The following is a 15,429-nucleotide window of genomic DNA, read 5'->3' on the forward strand; positions in this document are numbered from 1 at the left end:
ACAAAAACTCCAAACAAAACAATTACCAAACAGCAGAGCTAATGATTCCTATTCTTCTGGGTTATCATGGGGAGAAAGTGAGGTAATAAAAGTCTGACTGAGGATCACAGTGAAGCTCACACTCCTAGCCCTGCTTCTCTGTCAGTCATTTCAGGACCTTTCTGATTATAGGTGAACACCTTGGAGCCATATCAACACAAATGGTAATGCTCTAAAAAAAGAAATCATGCTCTCTTTATTCCTGAAGAGTCTCAAGCACGTACTTGGCATTCATCAATCTCTGCACAATGACTAATAACTTCACCAGTGGTTTCGTTTCAGTTCTGGGTAATCGACCTCCCCCTCCCCAACCCCCTGCCACCCGCAACAGGAGCAATTTTCCTTGTGCACAATTAAACTAGGTCCATAAATACATACTGTACAATAAGGCTACTACCTTGGAATTTGGCAGAAGAATAGGGATATTGTTTGGTAAAATTATATTTCTTACAAGCACATATAGTTTTGCCTTTCAAGTTTTTGAGGATTTTAAATAGCCTTCAATCTCATCTAAAAACTTGAATTTATGTTGAAATTACAGAAACCTATCAAGAAGTTGTATAGTTTGGGGGGGTGGAATTCACTAAAAATACCGTTTTGAATACGAATCTGAGTGGATGAAACATATATGTCTCCTGTATTTTTAGCACCATTTTATGCATTTGAGGGACTTGCGGGGTCTTTCAGAGAAGTTTACTCTGTTGGTGGATTTCTCCACCATTCTTTTTGACAGACTCACCTAAGTAATTATCTCTCATTGAGGACTCCTTACAGGCTGCAAGTGGAAACAGAATTTCACAAGAGGCACATTCATGCCAAAAAGCAAAAGAAGCAAAAAAACAAAAACCAACTTTTAAAGTGAGAAAAGACATGTTCCCCTTTACCCTCCTCCATTCATTTCTTTCAACGCACTAATTCATTTTGAGTTCAAACGTACTTTTCTCTGAAAAGCTATGCCAAATACCTTTTAGCAAAACTTTTAAAGAACACGGACACAGACACAGAGCTTTTGAGCTGGAAGGGACTTCAGAGATCACCTGAGATTGGTTTCACACAGGGAGGAGGGGCTTGTCTCCCACCTTGTCTGCTCTCTCATTTCCAAATGAAGCCCAGATGCTTTAAGGGACTTCCTCAAGGTCACCAGGATTAGCACTCAGGCCTCCTGACCTCTACCACATCATACTGTTTCTTCCAAAAATTACTTCCTCCTTCCCTTTCCCTTCCATCTCTGCCCCAAAAAGGCAAGAGGGGAGAAGATCCATAAAAAGTCATGATTAATTATACCCCAAACATGCATTAAATAAACATAAACACCTTTCTGGTATGTGCCCATGCCTCGATATGCATCCAGCTCTATGATGGTCCAGGCTAACTGAGCCAGAGAAGTTTTGGAGTAGCCAAGAGTCAGGGATCTCTCACTGGGCTGGCTTTCTAGTTGTAGAGGGCTTCAGTTGAGAACTATCTAATAAAGCTGGCTGGTTTTAGAAAGCATTCAGCCCAGGACAAGCATCACAGCACTAAATGTATTTTATGAAACACACAGAAACGAGGTAATAATTTTCAAAACGTCAAAGTTTCTCCCTCTGGGTACCCTGGATCCTTAGAGCATTAAGAACACCATCAACTGTCCCTCTCTCCATTTATTCTGTGTTAATTCCTTACTCGCAAATATTAGCTAGCTGCTTTTAGACAAATCAGTCCAGAAGTTTTCATCATCTCCTCCACGACCATAGAATATCATCTTGAAAATAACTGAAGAGCATACAGGTTTTAAAGTTAGCACCCGGATTAAGTTAATTGTCACGTGAAAGAGCAGGAAGTTAAAAGTAACTGCTGTTAAGCATTAGCTGAAATAATAGGTGAAAGACTATAGTTATTTTTGAGGATCATCATCTATGACTTTAAAAACCAACAGTACATTCTTAATAATAAATGCAATAGTACAACTCTTCCCACTCAGCAGGACACACCAAGGAGTTCACCAGGCATTTACAATTCACTGGTTACACTCAAAAAGCCACCCCCTCTCACACCGTCACTTCACTTCAACCTTTTATGAAAAGACAACAGTTTTGAGCCATTTAAGAGAAAAGGGAGAGAGAATCCTGGTGGAAAATAATACACAGCTGTGATAATATCATGTTTTTTTTAAATACCATAATATAGTTTTACTTTTAATAATAAAAGATAAAAAAGGGGCGTCTGTGAATAATTAGAGATTGCAGTCTGAAGCCAGTTACAGTCACTGCAATTGATAATAAACTGAAAACCCCTTGAGAGCAGGTAAATGCTTTGCAACCCTGACCCCCTTGCTCTCACATTACTTAACTACCCTGCGGTTCTTGCATTACATCACCATTCAAGCGATTGGTTCCTGCATTTTAACTCTCTCCCTGTCTCCTCCGATTAGCAGCGACACTGCAGGCAGAGAAACTTCGCCTGAGTTTGCTCTTTCTCGCTTCGCTTTTTATTCGTGGCTCTTTTGCTCCAATCCCTCTGGCTCCCTCTGCTTTTTTAAAAAAAAAAAATTTTGTGCCCAGCCCAGCCTCGGTTCAACTCATTCAGGTCGCTGTACTAGAACAAAAACTCTGATCCAAGTGAAAAGAAATGCCTCTTCGGGACCAGAAGAGGAGCCCAGTAGAGGGGCCGGGGAAAGAGGAGAAGGAAGAAGAGAAACAAAGCCGGGCAGAAAAGGGAGATGGGGAGAGAGAAAGAGGAGGAGGAGGATAAAGACTCAAGAAAAGAAGACGGTAGGGGCCAAAAAAAAATTATAAAATCGGGAAAAAAAAGAAAATAAAATTAAAAACAAACCTCATGGACATCACTGAGGCTGAATTCCCTCCTGAGGTGCAGAACATGAGAGCTCTGGAATGAGTGTGTGTAGAATTTGAGCCAAAGCTTAACTAGCCTGAGTGACTCACATCCTTCCCACTTGATTCCAGGCCAAGCGATGATGTAATGTGCTGGCCCTTCTCTAGCGCCCGGCTCTGGCTCTCTCCCTCCGGCTCGCTCGCTCGCTCTCTTTCTCCTGGGTTCGCCCTCCTCCCCCTTCTTCTTTTTAGCTCAGTGCTGGTGAAGTCACCATTTAAATCTGGCAGAACTGAAGCAAAAACTTCAATGTAACCAAAACAGCCCCAGGCCGAGTTCCAGACTCAGGGAGCCTTAGTGGTGCAATTGCCCTTAGAAACCAGTAAACAGAGTGGGGAAACAGTACCGCCTGGGGATGGCCCAGCTGCCTGGGACTCAGAGAGGGACCCCGAGTTCTGTGGGCAGGGGTCCACTGGTTCTGATTTTTTTTTTTAATGCTGATTAAAAAAAAAGTCCCTGAGTTTGGAGAAAGGACAATAACAGTGGAGATGCAGGCAGAGATGGAGATGAGATGAAAGAGCAGGTTGTAAAGATGAGCAAGAATAATCAAGACAGGTCACCAGCCCAGGCTTTCTTTCAGAACCAGATGATCCGTTTCCAGGGCCCCATTGCCCCTCTGTGTCCTGGAGCTGGATAGGGTTTTCTGTCGCTCAGTGTCAACCACCAGCTCTCCACCAGAGATCTGTCACGTCTGACCTCCCTGTCAGCAAGGGCAAACCTACTTCTGGGCCAAACACTTGCCTGTGTGAGGAGCCGTCCAGAAGCGGGAATCGTGGTCCCTACTCCCGTGGCCCCCGCTGGTCACTCTTTTTTTTGTGTGCAGAAGAGAGAAGGACCCTCGTTGCAAAACACAGAGCTTGTCTTCTTCAGCTTAGCACTCCACTCTCAGATGAGTCGTCGTCAGAAGAAGAGAGAGTTAGAAGAGGTTCACCCCCCAAATGAAGGCAATCTGTGGGTTCCGCCACTGGCTGGGGGAGCAGTGGTGTGGGTGGGGCTGTCTTGAGTTTTAAAGGATACACGGAGAACAGTATGTGTGTCTCTTTCTTAATTACAGAGAGAGGAATAACAGCCTGGGGTGGTTGAGGGGGGAGTCAAACATTATCCTTCACAAATGACAGTGAAGCCCTTTTTTAATTGCAGAATTCCACCCCTCACTGAACACCTCTCCTGCTCAGGATTCTGCTTAGAACATCCAGATACTTGGCCACTTTGTTAGCACAGCATTTTAACTCTATCTTCTCTCCTCTCGTCCCCTCACCCTAATGTCTCCTTCAAAAAGGAAAAAAAAAAAATAGTAATTTTAAAAAATGGGAAGTTTGCTAGAATTTTTTTTTTTTTTAAATACCACAAAAGCAGAAGAAAGGCATGGGGTTGCAATGTTTTTTTTCTTCAAAAATATTTGTAGCTTTTGGCCAAGCCTATTGCCCCTCATTGCTTTTTGCGATCAGTGAATTGAATAGGTGATACAAACATTTTGTTTCTCTGCATGTTGTCAAGCAGAAAAGATCCCAACTTCTAAACTCTGTTTTCAGAGAGATCTCTTAGTTTATTAAAGGTATCTGCTGCCAGGGGACAGGGCTGTTCATCTGAGTCCCTTGGAATTTAAATCAGAGCGTTAGGGACTATCGCCAAACTCAGGGTGAAAAGTTAAAAAGCAAGGGTTGCCCAGAAGTCTCCTGACCTGGGGGCTGGATAGGGGAAGAGCTTTCTCCAGCAGTTTGCCTGGAGCATGACACCCCTAATCGACGCTGATGCCACAGTTGCTCCAGTGACACCTTTATCAAGGCAGGCAGCTCTGAATTAGAGGTGATCAGCCGTAATTACAGCTGGCGCCACTGAAGCCTGTGGCCTGACAGCGGCAAATATGGTTGTTATAAAGTTTGGTCCACCATGTCAGTGGCCTGTATAACTCACTTATGTCTGACTCGCCAGGCAGCTATTGATTTTTCTTCTGATGCAGGGAATAAATAAAACAAAATCTTTAGTCGCTCCTACCAGCCTTTCCACTTCAGGGCAGGATGATAAGATTTTATATCAAGGACTTTCTCCTTTTCATACAAGCCATTGATCATACTGGTTAATATAAAGCTAAGGACTTTCACTTTTCCTTCTCTGCTCCCTACAACTCACCTTGATTTTGTATTTGAATATTATTTTGTGTTCAGTCATATCCGACTCTTTGTGACCCTTTGGACTGTAGCTCTGTAGCCTGCCAGGCTGCTCTGCCCATGGGGTCTTTCAGTCAAGAATACTGGAGTGGGTTGCCATTTCCTCCTCCAAAGGATCTTCCTGACCCAGGGATTGAACCTGCGTCTCCTAGTCTCCTGCACTGTATGTGGATTCTTTACCTGCTGAGCCATGGATATGTGGTGCCAGTTTCCAAAGTGTAGCTTTCCTGTAACCACAAGGAGAAACACTCTCTATAGGACTTTTCTTAGACCGTGTCCCAGGGGCTGGATTAAGCTGCTAGATAGTACACCCTACTTTTTTTTTTCACTGAAATAATTGAAAGGGACCTTCTGCTGTAGGTAAAGATTATTTAAAGGTATCTTTCTTGTGCCTTTCTTGGAAAGTAATAGAGGCGATGGCAGTTTTGGCCAAAGACAGACACAGACCTCTCATGAGACACAGATGCATCTTTGCTCCTGCCAGGAGGAGGAAGAGGCCTAAGGTTCCAAGATGGAAAGGGTGCCTCTGATCAGGGGTGCCGTGGCCAGTGGGCTCAGTGCTCCTAGCCAAATTCCAAGAGCCCCGTACCTGATGTTGGTGATGCCACCAGGCCAACAACGCACAGGACACACTGATGCTGTAATGAAACTTCTTGGGATGGCTGGCTGGAGTCAGAATCAATTTCAGAGTTCAAAGGGGTCTGTGTATTTACATTTGCCTTCCAAACATAAGTACCCACGTTCCCCACCATTCCAAATCTGGCATTTTCACTGGCTGTTGGGTTTCCCCCACTTGAAAAGAAATCCTGCTTTCCTATTTCCCTTCCTGTGAGCAGCTAATGATAGAGAATATCCTGTTCCCAAAAGAAAATTCCCTTCCGACTCAAAAGCTTCTTTTTTCACCCATTTGGCCCTCTTGTCGCCTCTCCCCCCTCTCCCAGCCCCCTCCATGTCCTAGCTGCTCTTCTGAAGAAGGGGGACTTTGCAGATCAGGGTTATAAGATGCTGTAATTCCAGCGGGAGCCTTCTTAGAAGTAGGCCCTGGCCAACCGGCTAGGCCTCAGATTAGCTGGCTTGCTCAGGAATGCTTACAACACCCTCCTTTCAGAACGTGTCATCCTTGGGGAGAGGGTGGTGGGTACCTCACAGCTGTTCAGTGTAACTCACATACTCTCAGCTCCCGATGAAATGTTCGGCTCCGAACAAGTGAAAACCTCTGAGATTTGAGCTCAGAGTTCAGAACACATTTGGACTATCTCCAAATGAACCCACTAGAAAAGCACAACTTGGACTGCAGGATTGAAGGGCACAACGGCCAACTCAAGTAAATTGTGTGTGCCTGGGTGAATTTCTAAGCTCAAACACATTATGGAAATATACAACGAATATAAGAAGTGATAACAATTCTTTCTAGACAGAGCTGATTTTTTTTTAAAAGTCTGAATTTATTCTCTTCAAGGAAAAGCATATCATCTTCTTTCAGACATTGTATTTTAAAATTTAACCCACGATTCCTGCAGTCCCAGTGGAGTTTGAGGGGCCAGATAATTTCAGAGTTAAATAAGCTCTAATGACTATCACATGTACTCAGTCATAAACCTAGTATTAAAAATTATTCAGAAAAAAGTGGCATGTCTTCCTTTTTTAATTTACAAGAACCATCCAGGTGGTTTTCTAAGACCTCCTTTGCAAATTGCTTCCAGCGAACCTTCCGGTCATAGACCACTGCACACCCACGTGGTGTCATTCAGCATTCCCTTCAACTTGGGTGTGCTGTGTTTTCACAGTGGACAGAGGTTGAGAGGCTGTCTGGGTCAACCTGTGCAGCATGCTTCCAAACTGTGTGCAAGCGGGATTCACTGTTTACACGGCTGGGTCTGCTACAGCCAGCTCCTGGCACTCCCAGGGAGAAAGTAAGAGAGTGGTCAGTCCCGTGGTTACTTCTGTCTTCTACCTACTGTAATTCCAACATCCCAGGTCTGGCTCCAAGTACCCTCAGGCAACTTACTGGCCTTCCTTGTGTCAAAATCTATTTTTGATGTTTTGAAGTGGCGATATTGAATGTGACAGACAAAGGAATGAATTTCTAATGATGGAAGCATCAGGAAACCTTGAGGGTAAGTAGGTATTGGGAGGTTATGAGATCCCTTTGATCAGCTGTAAAATATTATCATCAATTTTGCCTACTCATTATGTACTGTTCCCCTAACTTTCCCATTTTAAAAATGTGTATGTCATTTCATCACTCGAACCCATCACAGTGTCTGAAAAGCAATTGATACTCAGTGAATAGTTGTTGGATAATTGAATGAATGAATGAGTGAATGATCTCCTGAATTCAAGCATTACCTTTTCCATGAACAGCATGCTGGATTACCAGGCTGGGGTAGGAGTGTCCCTTTCTCTGGGCTCCTGGGGCATCACGGATCAGATTCTATGCCAACAATAAGCCAGTTACATCTGCAGGAACTATGAGCTTCTTCAGGGCAGAGGCTGGGCGGATCCATCTGAGTGCCCCTAGCACTTAGCAAGTAATTGACTCCCACACAGTAGGTTCTCAAAAAATGTGACTGAACAGAGCGATGACACCACAGGCTTCTGCGTCTTCCTTGAATATTTCCCCTCCTAAAAGTCCTTTTCCCCTTTTGCATTCTTACTCACAACTCTTCTGTGGCTTCTTTAAGATCTGGACATTCTAGAAGACCTGGAAAAATCATCATAATAATAAATCCTGGAAAATACACTGGTTGGCCTTGTCCATCTCTGCATTAGACCATTTTTTTCTCAAGGGGACTCAGATTCCTCTTGCTCCCCTTTCCCAGAACCCATATGGCAGCAGTGCCAGAATGAGCACCCTGAGGTTTTTATGATCAGAGCAGCTGACATTAGACTATTTCCGCCGATTTCTTATATAAAGCATCCAGGGGAATTGAAACTCTAGGTGAAAGGAACTGGCATTCTCCTATTGGTTAGGGTGTTTCTCGTGTGGTTGCTGGGGTGTCCTAAGGGAAGGAAGACTGCCCCCAGGACTTACTCAAGCAATTGACTCCCACACAGTAGGTTCTCAAAAAATGTGACTGAACAGAGCGATGGCACCACAGGCTTCTCAGTCTGGTGGTATGTTAGTTTGTTTGTTTTTTTTTCCAGTTTTATTGTTTTATTGAGAAAGAATTGACATATATCACTAAAAAGGTTTAAGATAGCATGAGGGTTTGATTTACATGCATTGTGGAGTGCTTGGGTGATATCATTTCTAACCAGCAGAACATGCTGGGTCTTCCAATTTCATGGGGAGGAAAATGTGTGCCCACCAGAACCTGGTCAGGTTCCTCCCCATGAATTTGCTGCAAATTCCTATCTGGAATGTTACCCCTTTGCATAGTTTTAATTCAAACACTGGGGTGTCTACTTTCTAAATAGTCACCTCCAAAGTATACTTTGCAGTTGCACAAAAAGGCTTTCTGAAAAAGATGACTTAACTTCTTTGGATATTAGCCCTGAAAATATACCGTATTAGCTATTTTCATTGTAAAACATGTTAAAATGAAAAAAAAAAAACAAAAAACCCTGCAAATAAGTAATAATGGATTTGAAGAGGTTTTGAGGGCACTAGAAATAAAAAAGGAAGGCTTAAATTCGGAAATTGTATTTGTGGTTGTTTTTCTTTCCACGGAGATTCCAGCTATAGGGCTCTGTGTGTATTTAATAACTGACCTCCCCCTATTCTGAGCAGAGAAGTTCACCAGCACTAATTTATTCAGAGGGTTCTGCAAGAAGAATCAACACTCCAATACTTTTGCCTGGAGGGGATGAGATGAATTTTTTTTAACCCCGAATATGAAGCTCTTGGGCCTTCCAAATGAAATTATCTATGTTTTTATTAACAAAGCCCCTGAGTTAAAAAGTTGGTTTTGATAAGTAAGAATAAATGGAAGCTAAAACTGCTGACATAATATTTTGGTTTCCAAACCCACTTCCACATTCTACTGTCCCTCTCAGGCCTGTACATGACTCTGGTGTCAGTATTTACATTAGAAATCCCAGAGAGAAAGGTGCAGTTAATCCTGCCTTATGCTGAAATTCAGACCTAGACCTTTAAGAAAACGATCATAGTGACACTTTCATATGCATGGCTATATGTTTTTGTCTTTCTGGACGTGCAGCACTGTATGAATCATAAATAACTTAGTCTTATCCTCTCCATTCATCTGAGAGGGAAAGTAGATGCTATGAAGTCCAAGAGGTCTGTAGGTTTGGAGGTAAAAAATTCTAAATTTCTCATTCTTCATAAACTTTAGAATTTCCTCTGACATGAATAGAAATAGGAAAGAATGAGAGATTCAAGCACCATCTGGGCCAATCTGAGTGCCCAATGTTCCCACCCAAACTAGAAAGCATGCCTTTAAGTTGGTGTTGGAACATGCCTTTCCTGAGTAATGATCCTCCTTGAGAATCTCATAAAAACTGGAAACTCTCCTTTTAACTATAGACCCCAGGTTAAAAATTCTCAAGAAAAAAAAGCATGTTCTCTTTGTATTAAACTTAAGCTACACCCTTTTACAGGAAAAGAAAAGCAAGTATGCACAGATGAATCTCAACGCTTTGAAGGCTAACTCCCAGTCAGGCACTATAACCAACCAGCAGACCACGGTCTTTCTCTAGCTCAGTGGTTTTCAGATTTAGTGTTCCTGAGAACAGACTAAAATGCAGATTCCCAGGTACTGCCCCAAAGATTCCAACAGCCATTGTGGGGCCTAAGTATATTTTTAAGCAAAACTCCCTAGAGATTTTGATTCTAGTTATCCACACACTTCAAGAAAGAGTGAATTCTAGGTGGTCATCCTTGGTCACAGAAATATTGAAAGTGAAAGTGACAGTCTCTCAGTCTTGTCTGACTCTTTGCAAACCCCATCGATAGTAGCCCACTAGGCTTCTCTGTTCTTCGAATTCTCCAGGCCAGAATGTTGGAGTGAGTAGCTGTTTACTTCTCCAGGGGATTTCCCAACCCAAGGATCGAACCCAGGTCTCCCGCATTGCAGGTGGATTCTTTACTGTCTGAGCCACCAGAGAAGCCCACAGAAATATCACAAGCAAATAAACTAAATAAGTAAAACAAACAGAAATAAATGTGTATTTTCCCATTGCTCAGGCTCTAAAGGAGCCATGATTTTCTTTCACCTTTTTTTAAGGTAAAAAATAGAATAATCTGCCCTAAAATGATCAAGCCTTTAAAAACCAGCTTTTCCAAAACAGGATGCCTAAAAAAAAAGGATAAAAAGAAAACATATGTGTTCACAGTAACATAACGCCATCCAAACAGACTATGGAACTATGGTCTCTAGGACCCTGATAAGATTAGGGTTTCCTGACCTGTGGCTGGCTCAGCGAGGCATTTCTCTCCTATGTTTACTATCAATACTTCCAGATGTTTACTTTGCAATATTCCCAGTCTCCTAATGACGATCACAGGGAGGGTACCTCAGGGAGAGGAGGGGAATATTGGTGGTAACTGACAAGTCTACTGCATGACACCAGCTCACCACAACTCTGGCGGTTATCTTCTAGAACTTCAACTGAACATCCAACAGTGGTCTTGGTTCAGATATGCTAAGAATGCTACAGATTTCTGCACAGGGTACTCTTCTCCAGGATGCTTTACCTATTTCTTTCTAAAGGATGTTATCAAAGTTTTTCAGAAGTCTTTCACTTTTAACCTTGTAAAGTGCCTGTCCATCCTCAGACCCAAAAACAAGAGTAACTGATGAAGGGGAATGAGGATCATGACCTGTGAGTCATCAATGGATGCATCTACTGTTAAGTGGGAATTAAGTGTCTGAATTACAATGATGCTCCTTGTAATTTCTGTTGCACCAACTCTTTCACATTAATATGGTCATAGCACCACTGAAACAGCTACTGAAAGAGACGCCACACACCTGAGCATGGGACAGACGAAAGGAAAAACCTTGGGAGGTGCTGAATGTCTGGGAAATAATGCTGCAATGGAGAGGGCAATGTTCTCAGAGATAAAGAATAGTGAATATTAAAAATAATGATGCCCTATGCCCAAAGCAAAGAGGCCTCTTAAGTCTTAGCTCACTTATTACTCTTCCAGTCAGGGCCATCATGCCCCTTTCATTCTGACACTTGTTGAAGCTTTTTACATCCATTTACTCAGAGAAGCTTTCTGACAGAAGAGAAAGACCTTCAAGATTTAGGGAATGAAGAGATATTAGTCATTATTAATGACTCTCATGTTTGAATGAAATAGTTTGGGGGTAGCTGTTTTCTTAAAGTTCTGGATACTTTCAGAAATGAATATGCTGCTGCTGCTGCTAAGTCGCTTCAGTCGTGTCCGACTCTGTGCGACCCCATAGACGGCAGCCCACCGGGCTCCTCTGTTCCTGGGATTCTCCAGGCAAGAAAACTGGAGTGGGTTGCTATTTCCTTCTCCAATGCAAGCATGCACGCTAAGTTGCTTCAATTGTGTCCGACTCTGTGCGACCCTATGGACAGCAGCCCTCCAGGCTCCTCTGTCCACAGGATTCTCTGGGGAGAATAGTGGAGTGGGTTGCCATTTCTTTCTCCAGAAATGAATATAATCATTTATGAATATAATGCCTTTTATAATATAATGAATATAATCACTGTCTGCAAACTGCCTTTTCATTTTGGTGAAAAAAAAAATTATTCTTGTTGATTTCTCATAGTCCAACCCAGAGTCTTCTCTGTCTCAAATCTGAGATGCCTTTGTGTGTGAGCGCGCATGTGTACCTTATCCCAAACTGAAACCGTATCCTCAATGCTAGGTTGCATAGGGTAGCATACTTTTACAAAGTTAGATGATTTCAAGCCTGGAAGGCCCCATAACTCAGTCTGGGGCAGTTACATTTTAATTTGTCAAGGTTTTTGTTATTTTAACAAAGGCTATTTGATGTTATCTGATATCTCTTGGCCTGGCCAAACCTCAGCAAAATTAAGATCCTTTTTGTTTCTCTCTCGTCTCCTCTTTCAATATCTGTCTATATTTCTTGACGCCCTTTTGTTCTTAACTGGTTTCAAGTCATTTCACAAAAGACTTTAGCAAATAAAGGCAAATTCACTGTACAGTATATGCTGAAAAGTCAAGGAAATGCAAAGCCATGAGGTCTCATGAGAGTAGCAGAGGCACCAGAACAGAAAATGGGAGGGAAGTGGATTTGTAGAAGGATGCTGCTGAGTCTTAGGTTCTAGATTTCAGAGAAACAGCAGAAAGCAAAACCAACAAGGTCTCAGACCTCAGGAAGACAGCATTCAAATGAATGGAAAGAGATGATAAACAAGTAAAGGAGCAAGCAAATAATGACAGACAGTGACAACTGCTACAAAGTAAACAAAACCTGGTGATGAGATGGGATGTTGGGTGTGGTGAAGTCTTTCACATAAAGCATTCAGGGAAGATTGTTCCAAAGAGTTGACATCTTACCTGAGAATCAAATAATGACATACAGAGGTGTAAGTGTAGATACGGGAGAGAAAGTGTGCAGAGGAAACCAACTGGATTGATGGGCTAAGACAGGAAAGGACTGTGTGTGTTTCCTGCACAAAGAGGAAGAATGTCATGAGGGAAGGAGAAGGAGAAAGGAAAGAGAGAACCTGAGGGAGGCAGGTAGGGGTCTCGCAGACCATAGCAAAAATTTTCTAATTTATTGTAAGGCAGAGAGAAGCCATTGGTAAATCTAAAGAAGGGACTGCCATAATCTGATTTGTATTAACGGCTATATGGAAAATGGACTGTCAGAGGGTAAGAATTCAAGTTTGGGCAACAGTAGAGAGATTTTTCGATAGTCTGGAGGCGTGGAGATGGAGACTCGCACTAGGCTGGCAACAGAAAACATGGGTGAGAAGAGGTCAGAGCCAGAAACTGAGGTAGAGCCAGCAGCCCCTGAATAGCCACAGGAGCAAGGAAGAGGAGGCAAGGATGACTCACATTTCTGACCCGATCAAGTGGGTAAATGCTGTTTCCATTGACCTTGATGAACAAGACTGGTATTGCAAAAGACTTGGGGAGGGGGTAGACTTTTGCTCTGGGCAAGTTAAATCTGAGATGTCTAGTGACATACAGATGGAAAAATCAGGAAGGCAGAGAGGGGTAGGAATGTCTGAGCTCAGCAGGGCAGTTATGGCTAAGATATCCATTGGGAATCAATTCTGATGGATTGTCTTCAAAGCCACAGACTGGGTGAGTCTCAGAAGTGAGTCATAAAGGCCGCTCTTACAGTAAGAGGTGGGCAGAGGAAGATCAGTTAGTGAGGTGGGAGAAAAACCAGGAAAGAGGCAGAGGAGAGTCCTAAAGTCAAGTGTAGGTACAATAGTTACTTCAGATGACCAAAGAGGATGAATTTATTGAGAATCACCTATCCAGTCCCTCCTGTGGCTGTGCTCTGCCTACGAAAAGATGAACAGCCAACAGTTAGCTGATAGAATAGTCCTTCCAACGCCCTATCACCTTTCTGCAAGCACTCTGCCCTGTCTCCCCACGCTTGTGAACATCAAGAAAGAAATTACTGTAATGCAGAGAATTTGAAGGTTTTATTTGCAAGCAACAAAAGATAAGGAGCTTAAACAAATTCTATCTGGAGTCAAAGCTTTTAGATACTCTATGCCTGGGTACCTTACCCTTCACAATTCACTGTTCCTGAGGGAGCTAAAACATGGCTCTAACACTCAGATAAATATGCACAATTTTTATTAGCGAGAGATAAACTTCCTGTCAACAGAGGTTTCTGCTTTATCCATTACCATGTTTGAGACTTGGCAGAAATGGTAAAATTGAAATTATCCATGGGCTTTTAGATGGAGAACTTCTTTTGTCTCAAAAACCAGGGAGCAAGATTAAAAAGAAAATCCTAAAACGTGTTTTTAAACAACAAACTTTACTAATGTATCTGAAGACCTCTAAGACATTTCGCACTTGGAGATGGTCCCAGAGTGGTTTGGGAATGTAGGCTGCCCAATAGGGTGTAAGAGCTGCTTTCCAACAGACATTTTCTGAAGAAAACAGGTAGCCTGGGATAAATTTTTAAATGGGGGGAGGGTCCTTTTGGAATGTGTGATGTTATGCTTTCTATTAGACTGAGAAGATCTAAATTTTTCTTTTTTTAATGGAGAGACTTGAGAAATTTACTACCCCAAATTTCCAAAATCAAATGAAACCTCTTAAAATTTGAAAGCTAAATTGTGGATGTTTTTATGAAAATCCTTAAGTTGTTCCAGGTAAATCCAAATTTCCCTGAATAGTGCCTCCTCTGAAGATGGCCTATACTGACTTAGAAAGGGCAGTGGTGGAGAGGGATGGGGGTGGTCGGTACTGAGGTTCAGGAAGCCAAGGTAATTGTGAGGCTAAGTGTTACAATGTTTAAATATAGGGGAAATGCAAGAACACACCCTAAAGTTTTCAAAGTATTTGTTAACATAACCTCATAGGGTTGTTAGACCATGAAGATTCCAAAGTCCTATTCTCTCATTTTGCAGGTGAGAAAAATGGAAGTACAGAGAAAGGTCAGGAGCTCAAAGGCACCCCAATCCCCTATTTCAGCGCTCTTTCTACTGCACCCTGAGCAGAAGGCCTGGTATCTCTGGGTTGTAGAGGGAGAGTCTCATTGGGTGTTTTTCCTTAATTTGTTCTTGGCTTTGGGCTCTTGGGAATGGAGGCTGTGTTCTGAACACAATGTCAGCTGAGGGGCATTGGTAATGGCCTACAGAATCAACAGCTGGGATCCAGGGCATTTCCCCTTAACTGAGTCAAGATGGCCAGTCTCTGTCAATCAGAATTTGTCAGGGGCTACTTCATAGCACATTATTAAATGCCCCGATGTTTTGGTAACCAAATAAATGCATTACAAACAGGACACTTTTCCTGCAGTTCTGTACAACATCCTGGCTCTGTTCATAGAAGTGAATAAAAAGCAATAGGGACTCTGGCCACAATCATGCCAATTTATATGTGTGGCAAAGCAATCTCTTACCTCATTTAATCCTCCTAGGACTTTTCCCAAGGAGAAAGCTGTGGTCAGAATGGTGTAAGGACCAGGCCATGAGCAGAGTTACTAAATAGATTCCAGGTCTTCTGACATCTTGTGCCTGTGCTTAGTCGCTTCAGTCATGTCTGACTCTTTGTGATCCTATCGACTATAGCCCGCTAGGCCCCTCTGTCCCTGGGATTCTTCAGGCAAAAATACTGGAAGTGGGTTGCTATGCCATAGTCTGATGTTTTTCCCATAATATAATTTTTCTTCTTGTCTAACCTCCTGAATATGTGTTCTTTAATTCTGAAAAGTGATTTTTGCATTTGGTTGGCTGGGGTGGTTGGAAC

At 42.6% G+C, this 15,429-nt stretch overlaps 1 protein-coding gene across 38 annotated transcripts in view; it reads right to left on the reverse strand.

Annotated features, from left to right (window-relative positions):
* The window catches only part of CREB5 (cAMP responsive element binding protein 5), a 463,299-nt gene that overhangs the window by 126,581 nt on the left and 321,289 nt on the right, over positions 1-15,429 (reverse strand). The window contains exon 1 of one of the 38 annotated variants that reach the window (XM_081534927.1): positions 2,851-3,132. The exons of the other annotated variants lie outside the window; for them this stretch is intronic. Coding sequence (XP_081391053.1) covers positions 2,851-2,897 — 47 coding nt within the window. The 5' untranslated portion in view covers positions 2,898-3,132. Of the gene's footprint in view, positions 1-2,850; positions 3,133-15,429 lie in introns of those variants that run through there. 38 annotated transcript variants of the gene reach the window in all.

The sequence above is a fragment of the Giraffa tippelskirchi genome, chromosome 10 (genome assembly GCF_054371585.1).
Source record: "Giraffa tippelskirchi isolate mGirTip1 chromosome 10, T2T-mGirTip1v1.2.pri, whole genome shotgun sequence".
Classification (NCBI taxonomy): Eukaryota; Metazoa; Chordata; class Mammalia; order Artiodactyla; family Giraffidae; genus Giraffa; species Giraffa tippelskirchi.